This window comes from Megalobrama amblycephala, linkage group LG8 (assembly GCF_018812025.1).
Source record: "Megalobrama amblycephala isolate DHTTF-2021 linkage group LG8, ASM1881202v1, whole genome shotgun sequence".
NCBI classification, from domain to species: domain Eukaryota; kingdom Metazoa; phylum Chordata; class Actinopteri; order Cypriniformes; family Xenocyprididae; genus Megalobrama; species Megalobrama amblycephala.
In genome coordinates this window covers 415,585-435,511 of record NC_063051.1, presented here as the reverse complement: position 1 = coordinate 435,511, position 19,927 = coordinate 415,585, and the positions used below count along the sequence as shown (strand labels likewise).

At 36.7% G+C, this 19,927-nt stretch overlaps 1 protein-coding gene across 14 annotated transcripts in view; it reads right to left on the bottom strand.

The window, feature by feature from the left end:
- The window catches only part of nav1b (neuron navigator 1b), an 86,606-nt gene that overhangs the window by 56,258 nt on the left and 10,421 nt on the right, over nucleotides 1-19,927 (bottom strand). For 10 of the 14 annotated variants that reach the window (XM_048198556.1, XM_048198559.1, XM_048198555.1 and 7 more), the window contains exons 4-5: nucleotides 9,022-9,124; nucleotides 3,898-4,260 (exon numbers count right to left, since the gene is read on the bottom strand). In XM_048198556.1, the coding sequence (XP_048054513.1) occupies nucleotides 3,898-4,260; nucleotides 9,022-9,124 (466 nt within the window). Of the gene's footprint in view, nucleotides 1-3,897; nucleotides 4,261-9,021; nucleotides 9,125-15,554; nucleotides 16,729-19,927 lie in introns of those variants that run through there. The other 4 variants (XM_048198564.1, XM_048198565.1, XM_048198569.1 and 1 more) reach the window with 2 other exon arrangements.

Sequence of the window (19,927 nt, the reverse complement as noted above, 5' to 3'; positions counted from 1 at the left end):
GATACATTAGTGATTTTTTTTTTAATGGTTTTCAGGGACATTTAAGATGGATGTCCACATACTGTACACACATACATTTATAGCTATAAATCCAGTACGTACAGCAAAAATCATACACTTAATAGAGCTCAATCATAAGGATTTTCTTCTTTTTTGGGCCTTAATTGAGCCTATAGTTCAGATTTGTTCTTGCCCAACTAACATGATATATATTAAATAATTTTAAAATATTATAAATAACTACTTTTAGCTATTTATTTTGTTTTCCAAACATATTTTATATGTGTCAGAAAAATCTTTTAGTTTTAAAGAAACTATAATGCAACTAATACTTCTTTTGCAAGGTTTTGCATTCAGACTTTTCAAGTAAATTTCATACATGGAATTAAGTACAATCCACTTAACTATGTTAAGTAAATTTAAGTGAATATATATTTAATTTTGATTTTACTCATTTTTTGTAAGGCAAGTATTCAGTTGCGATGTCCAGTTCGTGAACAAATCTTTCTTTTGAACCAGTTCTTTTTAGTGAACTGGATTAACCAGTTCACCAAATCGGACTGAACCGTCGGAAACAGTCTCAACACAGATCTACAAGTTACTCACAAAACTCACTTTCGGACATGCCTGACAGTCACTTGAGCCAATGAGGTAATATCTAGGAGTATATGATCCTATGATGCCGATTTTTGCAACTCATTCAGTTACTCCAACAATACACTGAACTGAGAACAGTGTGTCTGACATCTGCCGAGGGTTTCATAAAGGTGCAAAATGTATATTTCTGATGTCTTTTGCTGAAAAGCATAAAGTATAACAGATAAAACATATTGGAAATATAACAGTGATCCGATGGCAGTCGTTCTCAAGTCAACAGCAGTAAACTTATAGCAGTTCAAGAGTCGGTTAATGGTTATAATCGTTCTTAAGTCACCAGTACACTGAAACAGTTCAGAGATGAGTTGATTAAGACGAGTTTATTAATTTTATATGCTTTAGACAAATAAAACATCTATGTTTCACATCATTATTGGCTGTTTTAATAATAGAATTGCATATACATGACATCATTGTATGATTAACGAACTGGTGAATCGTTTCTTTGAACCGGTTCATTAAAACGAACTGTCCAAAAGAACCAGTTCACGGAAAAGAATCAGAATTCCCATCATTAGTATTTACATTAAATGAATTTATCTTAATTTTTAACATACTTGTTTAGTTTGCCACAGCACTGACATTTGCACAGTTAAGTTCATTGAATGATGCAACAATTACCATAGTTAACATGTAACCATCCCACAATCAAGTCCCACTCTTCAGCACAAACTTCAAACACAGGTACTCTTTAAATGTCCAACACAACCGAACATTAAACACTAAAAGATCGTTCACATCACTCGGAAATGCTGGGAACTGAAAATCCAACCATGAGGTTAAAGTTAAAGCAAAAAAAAAAAAAAAAAATGTATGTAGTCCCAAAACAATGAAATTAAGTTGTGATAAAATGGTTGACAATTGTGTTATGTTAGCGCATTTTAATTAAGTAAACTGAACAAGCAGCAAAAATTTGAGGGAATAATTTGAGAAAAAATGTGCAAGATATTAACTTGCCCTAGTTCCTTCAACTGACCCAAAGCTCTCTGACCATGCGTATTGTTAAGGCCTGTTCTTCCTTATGTAAGTTTCTCCCTCTCTTCTCACTGCATTGGAGTGTCAGTAGAAAGTGAGAACGAGGGCTGGGTTTGATCACCCCACCGTCATGCGGCACTCTCTAAATCCCTCTGCATGAGCTTCCCAGATAAAGCACAGCTTCACGCCCAGGAGAACTGTCCTGGATTTCATCATCTGAATACACGTGCAATGTGAGTATTTGGGGGGGTGTGACCGAGCAATGAGCTGTGCTGAAAATGTCAAACTTTCTGTAGAAAAAGAGCAGATAGAGGAAATAGAAAGACAATGGAGGCCAGTAAAGGAGTCCTCAAATCTGGATGCTACTGAGATCAGACACCTGCTGTCAAACTCCCTGCGGCTGTGTACTGTCCGAGTCCAAGAGGAACACAAGGTCACTCCGAATGGCATGCAAATTAAAATGAAATTATAATGAGTTTTCTGAATAATCTGAGACCTCATAGATGGCTCGACTTTGCAAAGACACAAATGGTGACCGGTGCACTGAAATGCTTCAAGTTCACTATTAAGTTTGGTTTTGCCAACATGTTAGGTGCTTCAAAAGAGGGGAATCAAAGGTGTCAAAATTTAAAAAATGATATTTTGATCTATTATATTGATGTGTATATATATATATAATAAATGTATATATATATATATATATATATATATATATATATATATATATATATATATATATATATATATATACTAAAATAATGCTGAGTGTGACAAAGCAGATAAAATTCAAAGGGCCAGAAAGTGATAGGTTGCCAGTTCAAGCGATCATTGTGCCGTTGAGCTCCAGAGGGATTGTCACTGAGCTGCAAATCTCTGGATAAAAGCGTCTGCTAAATGCCTACTTGATTACTTGCTATTATTTTGGCATGTGCAATTTTTTGTTGTCTGCAAAGCTGCTAGCTATCAAACTACTACTGAACAACAAAATATTGACCTTGACCAAACTGTGTGTTTATTTTTTACACACCTGCAAAATGAACACTGTTACTACAGGCTACAATCAACTCGCATTGACCCTTGTGAAGCATGCGGATGGGATCCCAAATTACATAAAACATGGATTGTTACACGTGCATATGTTGCATAAGATGTCATTAAATGCCAAGCAGTGAAATTGATTGAAGATTGACAGCACACGTCCAAGGTCCAGAGTATATATGGTGTCTGTTTAATATTTTTGTTAATCTAGCCACAACTAAATGTAATTTGAAATTGAATTTAAATATAGCAATATAAAGGAATGTGATTTAAACACTAAATTCACCAGAAACTCCAGCACTATTGGCAGATTTTGAAACGCTCATAACTAGAAACTACATTCACCTCAATGCGGAAAGTTTCGGGACGGTAACATTTTTTTCTTTTTTGTGAAGAAATTAATACTTTAATTCAGCAAGGATGCATTAAGTTGACCAAAAGTGACCGTAAAGACATTTATAATGTTACAAAAGATTTCTATTTCAAATAAATGCTGTTCTTTTGAAGTTTCTATTCATCAAATAATCCTAAAAAAAAAAAAAAAAGTATCATGGTTTCCACAAAAATATGAAGCAGAGTAAGTAATAATGGAGTAATAATGCTGAAAATTCCACTTTGCACCACAGGAATAAATTACATTTTAAATTATATTAAAATAGAAATCAGTTATTTTAAATTGTAATAAGATTTCACAAAATTACAGTTTTTACTGTATTTTTGATCAAATAAATGCAGCCTTGGTAAGCAGAAGAGACTTCTTCAAAAACATTTTAAAAATCCTACCAATCCCAAACTTTGAACGGTAGTGTAAATAAACCATTTGTACCTTGACAAACATGCAAGCATCACCGCTGTCACTAATCACATGTCACAAAACAAATATGACCCATTGAGCTCTATGTAACTTTTATGCATTTTAGAGTGTCCTGTACAAAAGTCTGAATTAATGTTATGAAGCTACTGATAGAAGCTGCGCCAGAACCAGGAGGCATTTCATCATTCACAGCATCTCTGCAGGCCTCTCTGGTAATGTGGATAATTAGCATGACCTCTCTTTGATCTAGTGTACTAACATGGCAGGTTAACAACCGTACTGCGTCTCCTGGTCTCATTCTTGACATTATATTATTATGAATACTTCAAATTATGAACATCTTCACAAAGTCTTCCAGTGGCGCCATCTTTTTCAAGTTGACAGATGAAAATATTTAGCAAACAAACACTCACCCATTGGCCAGATTGTCGTCATCGTCGTCGTCATTAAGGCTCTTGCAAAGTACATCAGAATCGCTCAGGTAACCAGACTTGAGGTCGCTGTCTCCAGCGTCCAGGCCTTCGATGAACTCGCTGCGTGATGTGTGGCTGAGACGGCTGGAGCAGCGAGCGGGCATCGTTTGAGAGGTGTATTGGGACGAGGCCTTAGTGCCCGACATATAGCTGCAGCCAGTTGAGGAAGGCGCGTCGCCGGCTTGCAGACGAGGACTGGACTGGCCGTGGCGCCAGGAGAGAGGCGAGGAACGGTTGGAGAGGCTGGAGATGCTGCGAGCGTTGGTTTCGTCGCTGTCGTAGCAGACGCTGCTGTCCAAACAACTGTAGATGGAGAGAGAGGGTTACTGATATATCCAAAACACAACATTATAAGCTTGTTGGATGTGAGGAAGGCCACAGGAACTCGTGACCTACTAAAGAAACGGATGCATGATCATCTTCATCTGTTGAGGATGCAGATTGCATAACCAGATTCACCGGCTCAAATGAATAATATAACAGCTTCCTCCACCATATAAACACCGAGTAGCTATTTTTACACACTTCTCTCAGGATAATTCAACAGACAGCTGCGAAATACCAGAAAATGCACCTGTGCTTTGAAATATTTGATACTCTCAAAGGAATAAAATGCTCACAAACATGTTGGCTTTGGGTTATTTGGTTAGTGTTACCTAGGGTTGTTAATTTGGCCTGTGGGTCACATGGTCTTGTTGCCAGCAGGTCTGTTAAAGTCACCATGAAATCACAACTGACAATTCTTGTTTTTTATGGAATATTGCAGGATTTATTATAAATGATTTATTTGTGTACATCATAATCAAAATATCTTCCCTTCTCTCTTGCAGCGACATCTCTTCTCTGTTAATGTGTTTACTGCCACAAGGGCGGGGCAACCTGTCACTCACATGAGATCCACCAATAGCAAACCACAACCATCAAATCAATTCCCCATGGACAAAATCACGCCCCGCCCCACATTTTTTCTTGTTCCAGAAGCCATTTTACTGACATATATGTCACAATAAGGAAGAAAAGACAATGGCAACATCTATTTCATGCCAATTTTAATAATATGTTTTTGTTGTGATGGACTATTTTAGGGTTGAACGATTTGGGGGGAATAATTGAACTGCATTTTTTTTATGATTTTGTGATATAAAATGCATTGTTTAAAAGAGTTTCAGGTTTGCTGTGCTTGTTTGTTGGCCTGTACAACCAATAAAATTATATTGTGATTATATAATCAATATAGCTATAAAATAATAATTATAATTTTTTTATGATTATAATTATTAAATATTAAAATAATAAATATATTATTATTGTAATAATGCTATTGTACTGTAAAATAAAAATTGAGCATTTAAAGGTGCCCTAGAATTAAAAATTTTATTTATCTTGGCATAGTGTAATAACAAGAGTTCAGTACATGGAAATGACATACAGTGAGTCTCATCTTATATAAATCTCATTTGTTTAAAAGACCTCCGAAGAACAGGCGAATCTCAACATAACACTGACTGTTACGTAACAGTCGGGATCATTAATATGTACGCCCCCAATATTTGCATATGCCAGCCCATGTTCAAGGCATTACACAAGGGCAGCCAGTATTAACGTCTGGATCTGTGCACAGCTGAATCATCAGACTAGGTAAGCAAGCAAGGAAAACAGCGAAAAATGGCAGCTGGAGCAATAATAACTGACATGATCCATGATTACATGTTATTTTTAGTGATATTTGTAAATTGTCTTTCTAAATGTTTCGTTAGCATGTTGCTAATGTACTGTTAAATGTGGTTAAAGTTACCATTGTTTCTTACTGTATTCACGGAGACAAGAGCCGTCTATTTTTTTCATTTTCATTATTAAACACTTGCAGTCTGTATAATTCATAAGCACAACTTCATTCTTTATAAATCTCTCCAACAGTGTAGCATTAGCCGTTAGCCACGGATCACAGCCTCAAACTCATTCAGAATCAAATGTAAACATCCAAATAAATACAACACTCACATAATCCGATGCATGCACGCAGTATGCATGACGAACACTTTGTAAAGATCCATTTTGAGGGCTATATTAGCTGTGTGAACTTTGTTGATGCACTGTTTAAGGCAAGTGCGAGCTCCAGGGGCGGAGAGCACGCGATTTAAAGGGACCGCAACCTGAATCGGTGCATTTCTAATTATGGGCAGTTAAAAAAAATAATAAAAAAAAATCTATGGGGTATTTTGAGCTGAAACTTCACAGACACATTCAGGGGACACCTTAGACTTATATTACATCTTGTAAAAAAACCTTCAATGGCACCTTTAATAAATATAATTTAATATACTTATGCTTGTCTCTAAATTACTACATATTCAAACTTTAATCTGGCATTATAGCGGAGGACATGGATTGGAGATGAAGGACCGCACGGGAGTTTCTAGTCAGAATAAAAGTTTTATTTCTCTGTACTTTCAAAAAACAACGAAAATAACTCACATACAGCCTTATTTCACTACATTTGACATTTTAAACTGACGGCCCAGCCACTCCCAAACCTCATGACCAGCTTTTCCATTCTCTTTCAGTGCCACATCACATCCTACTTGAAGCCAAAGCAAAGTTCCTGCTCTCTCCACGTCATGCACTGTGTGGCAAGAACATTTATAGAGTTTTTCTCATTACTAAAATCAACAAGCACTGTAAGGGCAAGAGCAGGCTTAAACTAGACTTTGTCTGAAGAAAGTGTGCTTGTCCATGTAAAAGTGGTCATAGCATTGTGAGTGGTTGTGATTGTTAGGAAGTTGCTATGCTAGGAGTATACATTCTATATACAATTATTATCGAAAACCGTTAGCTTGATCACTTAGATAAGCAATAACCTACAGTACCTCTCAATCAAATCACTAACCATAAATATGAGTAATAATCAAACAAAATACCACAAAAAATTGTCCGGTTTTGATTAAATACTCATCACACGTCATTACCAAAACATTCTGAATTGATAAAAGGCTTGTTTGCAAAAGCGTAACACATGACAAGCTGTTTTCCTAAACAAAAACAGCATATGAGAACATAAAAGCTTCCATGTGGTTCAGTAATTAATCACATTTTCCCATTCAAGTGCACATCTTGACAATAACAGACTCCAGATATAGGCTACTCTAGTGCAGCAGGTGTATAATGTGAATCGACATGAAAAATCAAACACCGCACCTCTATTTTGAGTCATCGTGAGCCGTATTAGGTCATGAATCTCCATGTCCTGAAGGATAACTGAAGTATCACAGTACAGAAAAGCTCATTAGGCCAGAGCTTTATACACACATACATGAGCGTGGCTGTGAATCTGTGGGTTGAGTGTGGCTGATCTAGTATGAATCATTTTTACGCCTGCGCCATCAAGTCTTCGGAAGCTCATCAGTCTTATACAAGTGCTGCTGTTAAAATGGAGGGTACATTAGCTGCAGGTCTAGAAAGCATGCTGATCTACTACAAAAAATGTTCTACTCAGAAACTTAGTAGCGTATAGAGAATGGTTCGCCTGCAGGGAAAGGTTTGATGTAAGGAGGAAGGACAGGCTGAGATCTCTAGGGGCAAAAATGAGGAAGGTACTGAGACAAAAGTTAACACAATTGCTATGCTAAGCACATCTATAGCACACCTTTAGGGAAGGAGAATATGTTCATCAGGATGAAGTATATAAGTGTCTGTAGCTTCTCTCTAGCTTATTCTGTCACTTGAAAATGATATATATATATACTGTGGAGGCCAATTTATTATAGTGAACTCATTGTCATGCTCAAGAAACCAGTTTGAGATGATTTGAGATTTGTGATATGCGTGTTATCCTGATAGAAGTAGCCATCAGAAGATGGTTCACTGTGGTCATAAAAGGATGGACATGGTCAGCAACGATACTCAGCTAGGCAGTGGTGTTTAAACGATGCTCAATTGGTACTAAAGGGACAAAAGTGTGCCAAGAACATACCCATTACACCATTAAATCACCAGCAGCCTGAACCGTTGATACAAGACAGGATGGATCCTTGTTTTCATGTTGTTTATGCCAAATTCCGACCCTACAATCTGAATGTTGCAGCAGAAACCGAGACTCATCAGACCAGGCAATGTTCTTTTGCAATCTTCTATTGTCCAGATTTGGTGACCCCTGTGAATTGTAGCATCAGTTTGCTGTTCTTATCTGACAGGAGTGTGTCTTCTGCTGCTGGAGCTCATCTGCTTCAAGGTTGGACGTGTTGTGTGTTCAGAGATGCTCTTCTGCAGACCTCAACTGTAACGAGTGCTTATTTGAGTTATTGTTGCTTTCTATCAGCTCAAAACTGGCCATTCTCCTCTGACCTCTGGCATCAACAGAGCGTTTTCACCCACAGAACTGTTGCTTACTGGATATTTTCTCTTTTTCTGACCATTCTCTGTAAACCCTAGAGATGGTTGTGTGTGAAAATCCCAGTAGATCAGCAGTTTCTGAAATACTCAGACCAGCCCGTCTGGAACCAACAACCATGCCACGTTCAAAGTCACTTAAATCACATTTCTTCTCCATTCTGATGCTCAGTTTGAACTTCAGCAGATCGTCTCTATACTCAGGTATAGATATATATATATATATATATAGAACTCCCTAGCAATGTGGCAACAAGTTTTGCATGGAGAACCACCATTCATTTCTTCAGAAAATATAAAAGTCTTACAGTTTGCATATACATCTGAGTCTGCGAAGCCTTGGAGACCAGCTGATTTCTCTGTGTATTTGCTGTTGGTCATTGGTGGAAATTGTTTCATTGTGTATTTGTAAATGTGGCAGCCAGGTGTTTGAATGACTGAAGTGGAAACTCTCCCAAAAGACGTGGGAGGCTGCATGGTTGTGGAAAAAGTAATCGTTTGTGTATAATATGAAGCCTTGTTTATATTCATGCTCTTTGTGGCACAAATGTGTTTCCAAAGAACACTGTTTTGCTTTCTCCCAGATTTACGATTCATTGAAAAGCAGCAGTTTGCATCCTTGTGAATTAGTTTGGCTGTGATTTTTCATGCCATAAACATGTGTTGGTTCTCACTCACCTCTGGCTGAGCTGAGCCCCTCGCAGGCTGGACATGGTTTCCTCCAGGTTCTGTCTGAGATCCAGAACATTCTGAACCGTCCGTTTCCTTTGAGACTCGGGATCTGCACACATAATTAGCAATTAAAATACAATGTTCAGTAAGTATGTAAAACAATATTTGCATCAATTATTCTATGTTGTTGGAGGAGCAGTATTAAATCAAGCATCAAGTCATTTTATGTCATATAAGTGCATGCATATACACTACAGTTCAAAAGTTTAAGCTTTTTTTAAAAAGGAAATTAATACTTTTATTCAGCGAGGTTTATACATGCAGCACAACTGTTTTCAACATTGATGATAATCAGAAATGTTTCTCGAACATCAAATCATCATATTAGAATGATTTCTGAAGGATCATGTGACACTGAAGACTGGAGTAATGATGCTGAAAATTCAGCTTTGATCACAGGAATAAATTATATTTTAACATATCAGTGCTGTCAATTCAACACGTTAATTTGATTAAATAGTTATGGTAAAAATAAGAGTTATATCATGATATAGTTAAGCAATATCACACAAGTTTTGTTTTTGTTCCGAATAGCACGAGTGCAAAGGTGATATTGATTTTACTCAACAGTTCAATAAGAAGGTAATATTGTGTTATATATTAGACACAGTATTATCTGATTTTGCTCAATTTTGAAAATATTACCTGTAAAGCCAGAGCAGAACTGTTGTGCATCTTCGTTTCTTATGAATCCGTGTTTTGAGCGAATCAATCGGGTGAACCAATGATTCAATGACTCATTCATAAAGAGTCATTTACTTAATTCCAGAATGACTCAGCCGTTTGAACGACTCTCATTCAGACATTTACCGCCACCTACTGGCAGTTTTATAAATATAATTTTATAAAGCTATATTTTTGTAATGTTTATTTGATGCTTTCCTCATTTAACACAATAATGACTTTAAATTATCTTTTGGGGGTTAATGGCATGACAGTCTTACAAAATATATTACAACAGAAAAGCTAACGTTAATGTTACTGTGTTTGCTATATTTTTGAGCCTTGGTGAATATAAGACACTTCTTGCATAAACATTTATAACATCTAACCTACCTCTAATGTTTGAACGGTGGTGTATTAATGTAATAAAAATTAGTTACACTTTATTTCAGTGGTCCACTTTAGACATTCTACTAACTATAGGTAACTTTGCAGCTACATGTCAAATAACTCTCATTAGAGTATTAGTAGACTATTAGGTTAGGGTTCAGGTTAGTAGAATAAATTGACATATAGTTGCAAAGTTACTTATAGTCAGTATAATGTCTGTTGGGAAGCAACAAAATAAAGTGTAAGCAGATATTAAGCAGACAGTCTAATAACTAACCTATATTAATACTCTAATGTAGTTGCAAAGTTACTTATAGTTAGCAGAATGTCAAAAGTGGACCGTCGAAATAAAGTGTTACCCAAAAATCTTACATAAAATAGTCTAAAATCAGCACAAAATTTGTATTGTTCAAAAACGTTAGGTTTCTACACCAATATGTCCTCTATTTTACAAAGATGCTCATGGCAAAAGTACCCGATCACACTGATTATTTTAAAACCCATGAAAGAGTTTGATAAAGACAAGCTTCCCGTTGAGATTGCAACAGGAAGTTGACCTTTTAAAGAGCTTGCCTTTGTTTTTAAAAAGCCAACAGCCTTTAGTTTACGTAAAAGCTACTAAAGGTGGTTTTGCTGAAAGCTAACAGTCTTCGACATTAATGCCAAAAGCAGCATAAAATGAGCCAAATACCAACAACCAGACAGTCTCATCTCTCAATCGCCTACATTAAGAAAATTAAAACTAAGCATGAAAGTCTTCTTCTGTCCCAAAAACTAATGTTTTCTGTTCAAACAGGTGTAAACTGCCACATCATTTCTTGAAAACCTGCATGTGTGGACGGTCAGCGTGTCAACAGCATGTCCAATCAATCCCATGGTGCAGTTAGGCACGACGCCTGCTCTGACATTATTAACGACCGGACTGCTTTACAGACGACGAGAGCTGGTTTACAAGCATTACTGTACAGCAGATAACTCATGTCAATCAAGTCTATTCCCATGAGAGAATTAACTCTAGCTAATTACATCACTAGAGAGACTTGCATGGCGGAAATAATAAATTAGGCAACAAGATGACCACATTTCACTGCAAAATATGTATGTGACCACTGCAAATAGACCAACTAGTCACAAACAGTAGGAGTGAATGAGCTTCACCTGTGATTTGTCCTGACACCCATTGAGGTGTATTTCCTGTTGAAACAGGAAGCTGACATTTAAGGCAGCATAAAATAAGGCAAATGCCAACAATGAGATCATGAGAACCAGAGAGACATGAGAACAAAGGATGAAAGTCATCTTCTTCTGTCTCAAGAAACTAATATTTTCTGTTTGAGCGGTTGTAAACACAATCTCTTAAAAACCTCCTAACATCACTTTCTATGTCAAATAAAAATCAAGCATATACATTTACTCATATTATGTATACAAACACTCTCATACTCTACATTTCTACCTCAAATATACTATGCAAAGCACCAATGCAATCTCCAGCTCTGCTGTCGACTGCATGGGAGATTAAATTTTAATATATGCTCTTTTTTCCCCATATGCTTTGATCTGCAAGGGCATACTGGACCACAGCTTCATGTGTAGATTTTGTGGGTTATAAGGTGCATCTCTGCTGCAGATGTGAGCACTGGTGCAGTTTAATGATAGACAGAACGACCAGGGCTGCGTTTCCTGTACAATGATGTAACTCGCTGATTAACTACCATTAGGGGTGTAAGTACAAAAACATGACGGTTCGGTACGCGCCTCGGTATTGAAGTCACGGTTCGGTAAGGGTTTGGTACAGCAGGAGGGAGAAATCTAAACATAAAATTGCTTATTTTTACTTATTTTTTATTAAACAGTGGTTTATTGAATAAATTGTGTCTCTCTCTTTAAATAAATTCAGTTACAATTAACATATTCTTAAGGATATCTCAGCTAATGCTGTAAACTATGTACATGCAGGAAGCCCTTTCTTGCACCTTACTATAATAATAAAAGTTACAATTAACAACAGAGCCCAAACTATTAAATCGCTATTAGGTTTATTAAAGTCAGGGTTTGCATTAACTTCTAAATCTAATTATAAAATTATTTTTCAATTATTTTTCTACTCCATTTTTAAAATATAATCATTCACACAGTTACTGTCATTATTTGTTTTCATGACAAATTTATTAAATAATCAAGACATTACTAACAGATAAAGTAAAAATAATTACTATATAAGCTAATATAGAGGATATATTTAGTGAAATGCTCCCTCTAGAGTTCATTTCTCTAGTGAACTAACATGCTGTGGACACAAAATGACTTGCCTGAGGTAAATGTAATGCTATGTGAGATATTATTCTCAAACTGTTTTATTGATGTCCTTCCACAATTGAAACAATGGTTGAGAGATTACATGCATGGCTAGATCGTCTGTTCTTCTTCTTCTGCGCTTTTTCCTGTTGTGGTGGTTAACAAACAGCATTGCATTACCGAGTGCGCCCCCTTCTAGATTGGAGTGCAGATCGCCTGCACTGAACCATGACGTCTGTACCTTGACAGTTCGGGACAAATACTGTATTTAAATACATTTACCGTTACACCCCTAACTACCATAGTACGATGCATCGTTGGAGAAACTAACCAACTAGTCACGACTCTTTCCCGAAACCGTAGTCCGTAACATGGTCGCACCTCTGTCGCCTGAACCACACTGGTTCAACAATATAAGACTAGTAATGACGTCTAATTAATCTTTTTGAGATCTCTGAGATGCTGATGTAATGAAAATGGCACCTAATGACAACTTTTTGTTCCATGTCATTTAGCTTTATTTGATAATTGATTTGTTGTGTATTTTTCACTTGTTTTAACCAGTTTATACTGAAAACGAGTAAAAAGACAAAAAATACTCTCAGATATGCTTATCTTTTTGTAAGGATTTTAAGGTATTTTAAATTGAAAACAAGTCAAAAAAGACTAATTATACAGTAAATGTATATTCATATTGGTATAACATCAGCTACCAGTCACCCTACTCTATCAATATGAGTTATTTAAAAAAAACATATAGCAGTCAAGGAAACAGTACCTCATAAAAGCTCATATATCCGTCATAAGTCGCTCTACATATCACAAAGAAGTCAAATTTGGCCTCATTACTTAAGTTTCCATATAAGTGTTTCTCAACTCAAATTGTTGAGTTGAACTATTGTCTTTTATTGATATTTTAAGCATCCCCCCCAGAGGTTTGGACCTTCGTCCAGCTGTGCGGTACAATAACAACTGTGAATGCACAGAGGATAGAAACACTCCATTCTGAGCTCTCATTCAGTCTTGTGACCAAAAGTGGCATGCAGATATAGTGTGCCACATACAGTTCAACAGAACGACTCATAAGGAAGTCTATTATGCAGCAGTTTATTATGCATAACAAATGAGCATAAACTCTATGTGTAATTATGATTACAAAAAAAGAAAGCACTTTGATATTCGAGATTTTGAGATTCGATGGAGAGACCTTGTGATTAAATGTTCCTGCATATAAAAAGTTGCCCTCTAGCACATTGTTTTCTCTCTAAATTTAGAGGAGAAACGCTCTGCAACCACACTAGTGTTGGTTGTAATTATACTCTATGAAAGCATGCTAAAAATTCGATAAAGAATGCATGCAGGATTTTCTACTATAATTTGGAATGTTCCCAAATGAATACTAATGGGAATACAGTGGGATATCTTTTTTTTTTTTTTTTTTAGTTCTTACTCTAAGTAAATTCCCGTTTGGATCTTTTGGGATTGTTTTCAAATTACACTCTGAAAATGCTGGGTTAAAAACAACCCAAGTTGGGTTGAAAATGGACAAACCCAGCGATTGGGTTGTTTTGACCCAGTGATTGTGTTAAATGCTTGTCCAACGTGTTGGGCAGTTTTATTTAACTCAACTATTGTTTAAAAATGTACATGAATTTAAATTTATATTTAAAAACTATAGGGCTGGCTTAATATGAACCCAAAATTAAAAATCAAACTAGAGCCAACAATAATAATCAAAAGGTGAACAATTATTAATAAGCAATTTAATAAATGTTTCTGGTTAAATTATTATTCATTAAACTTATTCACAAATGTTAATTTATTAAAACATATTAATAAATGTTAATTTCCAACTTACTTTAGGTTCATTTTAAGCAAGCAATACAGTAATTTTTAAACAACAGTTGAGATAAATAAAACTGACCAGCAGGTTGGCCAAACATTTAATCCAACCGCTAGGTTTGTCCATTTTCAACCCAACTTGGGTTATTTTTAACCCAGCATTTTTAGAGTGTGGATTCCTGTAAGAGCTACAGAGAGATGACCAATACATTTTAATAAGGAGCTTTTAATCCAGGTCATTTGTCTACTCTTATTAGCCTTTAAACTCACCACTGAATTGTATAGTCTTAAACAATGCAATGCAAGGATCTAAAATGAGATTCCAAGCAAAAAATTGCAAGAATTCAGGCCCAAATTGGTCATTCAAACAGATGAGCGCTGGAAGTGGTTGAAATAGAGGTCATCCATTTGAGGACTGATGCACAAATGCAGGGCATGCTGTGTTTTGAGGATGGCACAAAATAAAATGGGATATTTGTTTTAAATGCAACAAACATACTTCCTAATAATAATGCCACTGACATTGCCTAATGGATATTCACTAACCATAACAAGCTGTATACCTCATAGAATATCATGCAATCATCATGTAGCCAGATTAAAGTGGTTAGAATCAAATTCTACAGTATGTGTAAAGACTGCAAATTATCCCTGGTTGTATTTCATCCCACGTCCCTATGAACAGATCTCCAGTGTGACAGGTGATCATGCATGCTTCCGTTCATGTGTTCGATAACAACATTTATCAGTTTCTACAGATCAAGCCGCAGTCAAAAGGGTTGATGACAAACTACAAACCGAATTCATTATGACCCTTTTTTGTATTCCAGAGCCTTTTCCTTGCCTCGTACTACCCGTGTCCCTGATAGCAGCCATTACCTCGTTACAGATGAGAGAAGAGTGGCAACACCAGCACACACAAACGGAGAGACACACAAGCACCAGACAGGCGTCGAAAAGCAGATCAGTGTGCCGAGCGTCACCCCCAAGCGTTTTGTCATTCAATCATTGAATGATATTGGATATACGCCAAGGGGAATAATCTATGAGCGCAATTTCTCTCCCACAAGTGCGAGAGAGGGCGGATGCACACTGCACATGTTAGCCAGAACAAAGCCCTGCATTGTCCAGCTGTCCGAGACCACCTTTATAATCACGGCAACATGCATTCGAGGGATCTCCAAGGGCAAATATGGATCAAAACAGCGGCGTGGTCAATCCACACCATTCATTAGCCTTGCTGGTAGTAAGTGGGCGTGAAAACTGGTCGCAGAGGTTTTACTCACCGAGCATTTGACTGAAGAGCAACTGCTCCAGGTCACCAAGAACGGTGACCACCAGCTCCGGGTCCACCTTGAGGAAGGGTTTATCGCCACCTTCCTCACCTTGACCTTTAGCCTCCGGGTCTCCAGAGCTCCCAGCTGCAGGTTTCTTTCCATTCGCTTTGGCTTTGCTGGAAAGGATATCGTCGTCGGACTTGCAGTCATCGGACGTCTTGCTCAGGGGTTTTACTTCCGCGTAAGGGCCTCGAGGGATCCGACTTTGGCCTTTTCCCAAGGCACCAGGTGCAGCAAGTGGAGTGAACGTCTTGGGTTTGCCCTGGAAGAGGGAGTGGTCCGATTTGGACAGGTTGCGGGAGAGTTGGGCACCAACCGCCCCTCCACCGGCCGCGGGTTTGGGCTTGCCCATCTTCAGGTGTCCTGAGGCAGCTTTGCTCATGTCGTCACACCATTTGGGCTCATAGAGTTGCATCTTCTTCTCGGCATCTGTCAGCACGGCCAAGTTGGTCAGGGACCTCTGCTTGCGGAGGTTGGACGGCACCGGGATGCGTCCCTCCGTGCTGCCCACACGGTACACCTTCAACTCACTCCGTGCCACGCTTTGTGGCACGCCAGACTTGCCCCTCTTGGCAGCCATGCCCACACCTTTACTTGACGTCCCCTTGCTCTGGCTGGCTTTTATTTGACCCCCAAGCTACTGGGAGAGCATTTAGGGCCAAATGTGAGAAGAGCAAGATCATGGAGGAGAGATCGAATGTGCAGCTCTTTCTCTCTTGCACGGGAAGAAAATGCCCGTCCCTCCCTCAGCCTTCCTGTCAGGCTGCAGCAGCTGCCACCCTGGTTCTCCTTGTCTCTTTCCTCTTTCTCTCACTCACTCGTTTTCTCTCCTCCCTTCACCAGACCGTCTTGCCGCTGAGCCGTGCAGCAGCCAAATGACAGCAGTGCTGCACGCAACAACAGTCCCTCCCCCCTTTCTCTCTCTCTCGCTCTCTCTCTCTCTCTCTCTCAATTGCATTTTCCAGTGTGTCTCTCTGCCTCAGCAGAAAGTGTTAGGGGAGATGACAAATTGCAATACTAGAATGTAAACTGAATCCAGTACATCGTAGTGAGTATTTTCACACACATTGTTTCTCCATCCCCATTGCTTCTCCCCTCCCCCTTCCAGTATCCATTGCTGAATAAAATCACAGCTATTCACTTTGTGCCTTTAGGAGAAATGCAATGCGTCCATCCATCCATCCATCCATCCATCCATCCATCCATCCATCCATCCATCTATCTATCTATCTATCTATCTATCTATCTATCTATCTATCTATCTATCTATCTATCTATCTATCTATCTATCTATCTATCTATCTATCTATCTATCTATCTATCTATCTATCTATCCATCCATCCATCCATCCATCCATCATAATAGGTTGCATTTAGTGTTATTATATAATAAAGCAATATTATCTCAAATAAATAAGTTCTATAATTCTGCAAATAATCCAACACAAAGCAAGAAAAAAAATGTCCTAACATGTATATCTTCTATTTGTATCCCTCCATGTATCTATCTTTTATTGCAAAGATATGGTTGTACAGTATTAAGTACTATAATACAATAATAATCATACTTTCCCCCAAACATTAAGAATGCATTAGTTATTCAGTTCTACAAATAATCCAACACAACATAAAAAAACTGAAAAATAGAAAAAGAAAAAAATTATATTCAAGATACATTCTCTATCATTTCAATGCTATTTTATATAATATTACGTTTATAATAGTCCTGTCAAATTAATCACGATTAATATTTAATCGTGATTAATCGCATCTAAGATAGATGTTTGTGTTTACATAATATATGTGCGTGTATATATATTATTACATATATATATATATATATAAAATACACACACATACAGTATATATATATATTTATAAATAAAATAATATATATAAACACACATATCATGTAAACACAAACTTATGGTAGATGCAATTAACCACGATTATTCGATTTGACAGCACTAGTATATAACAATATTTAATATTTATTTTAAGGGTGTATATTTATCAGAAAACTTAACCTGTGCAACTGCTCAAACCAAATCTCAAGGTCAAAATTTTGCTTAAATCCGCATACCTTTACAAAAGACAGTCAGAAAATAAATTAAATAAATTTAGTGAGGTTATCGTTCAAGTGAAAAAAATCAAAAATCTACTAATGAATAAACAGATATTCATAACATATTCTCTAAAAAGTCAATTTTGCTACTCATATAAATTGATCCTGTTTCAGAGATAACTGTACTGGAAAACAGAACAAACAAACCAATAAATTAAGAATATGATTTTTTTTTTTTTTTTTTTTTTTTTTTTTGCAGTGTAGGAATAAATCTTTTACCAGGCATATAATAAATCAACAGAGTCCAGATGTTTGCCATCACACCTCCCTCAACCTCCTCATACACCTCATAAAACCGCCGTGTTGTTTTTAGATGATCCCTAGCATCATCGTTCATGATATTCCATACACATCTCTCTATGGAGTTCTCCGCAATGCTTCGCTGGAGATGCCGTCACCATAGCAACGCTGCTACCTACATCACAACACGCATTAAGACGGCCATGTCTCTCCACACTGCACTGCACAAAGCACCGTGAATAAGGTAACAGCATGCCACAAATCCACTTTCTGCTTGTCTTTATCGGCTCACAAATGAGCCCTGTTAGCCAGACAGGAGCCTGGCACTGACTTCAACGAATCACCCATAACCAGCCTGATGCAACTGACCAGTTCGGTACAATGACTTAATCAAAACCTCAGCGCTCTCCTGCAGGGGGTCGGCACACTTGGCCAAACACATGCTAGTCCTGGGGCATCTGGGGTAATTCTTCTGATGTTACTGAGGCTGAGAAGAATGAGGTCTTTTGTTTGAGCTGGTCACGAGTGGCCGTGTCATTCTATGGGGGCTTTTTCCATTGACATCATTAAAAGAAGAACATACTTCCTGTGGACTGCACAGTTGTCACAAAAAGACTGAAAAGTTCATTTTAGTTAAATATTAAATTGTTGAATGTATTGCTTATGGGATGCTCTTACATTGATTTAACAGAGCTTTCATTCACTGTTTTAATATAAACTTTTCCTCAGATGATTCCCTTAAGATTTCTTAGGGGAAAAACTAGTCAAACTGTTGTCAATTGTTGTCATACAGCAAGAGTATAGCGCTATGAAGATGTAGAAGAGAAATGAGAATGTGTTTGAATTTATACTGAGATTTCTGAAGTATTTAATTTGCTGACTGTTTCTTGGCAAATCTAAGCGACCTTGAGCTGTTTTTTGAATCCCAGCAAAAGTGTCTATTTTCTCATATATCAAATCAAGGACCCTTTACATATACAGTACAGTCCAAAAGTTTGGAACCACTAAGATTTTTAATGTTTTTAAAAGAAGTTTCGTCTGCTCACCAAGGCTACATTTATTTAATTAAAAATACAGTAAAAAACAGCAATATTGTGAAATATTATTACAATTTAAAATAACTGTTTTCTATTTGAATATATTTCACAAAGTAATTTATTCCTGTGATGGCAAAGCTGAATTTTCAGCATCATTACTCCAGTCTTCAGTGTCACATGATCCTTCAGAAATCATTCTAATATGCTGATCTGCTACTCAAGAAACATTTAATGTGTACAATTGTACAAAATATTTGTGTACAATATTTTTTTTCAGGATTATTTGATGAATAGAAAGTTCAAAAGAACAGTGTTTATCTGAAATCTAATCTTTTGTAACATTATAAATGTCTTTACTGCCACTTTTGATTCATTTAATGCATCCTTGCTGAATAAAAGTATTCATTTCTTCAATTTCTTTTCAAAAAAATAAAAATAAAAATTCTTACTGACCCCAAACTTTTGAACGGTAGTGTATAATGCTACAGAAGCTTTGTATTTCAGATAAATGCTGTTCTTTTGAACTTTCTATTCATCAAGGAATCCTGAAAAAAAAAGTACACAACTGTTTTCAACATTGAAAATAATCATAAATGTTTATTGAGCAGCAAATCAGCATATTAGAATGATTTCTGAAGGATCATGTGACACTGAAGACTGGAGTAATGATGCTGAAAATTCAGCTTTGCATCACAGGAATAAATTACTTTGTCAAATATATTTAAATAGTACACAGTTATTTTAAATTGTAATAATATTTCACAATATTACTGTTTTTTACTGTATTTTTAATTAAATAAATGTAACCTTGGTGAGCAGACGAAACTTCTTTTAAAAACATTAAAAATCTTAGGGGTTCCAAACTTTTGGACTGTACTGTATATATATATATATATATATATATATATATATATATATAT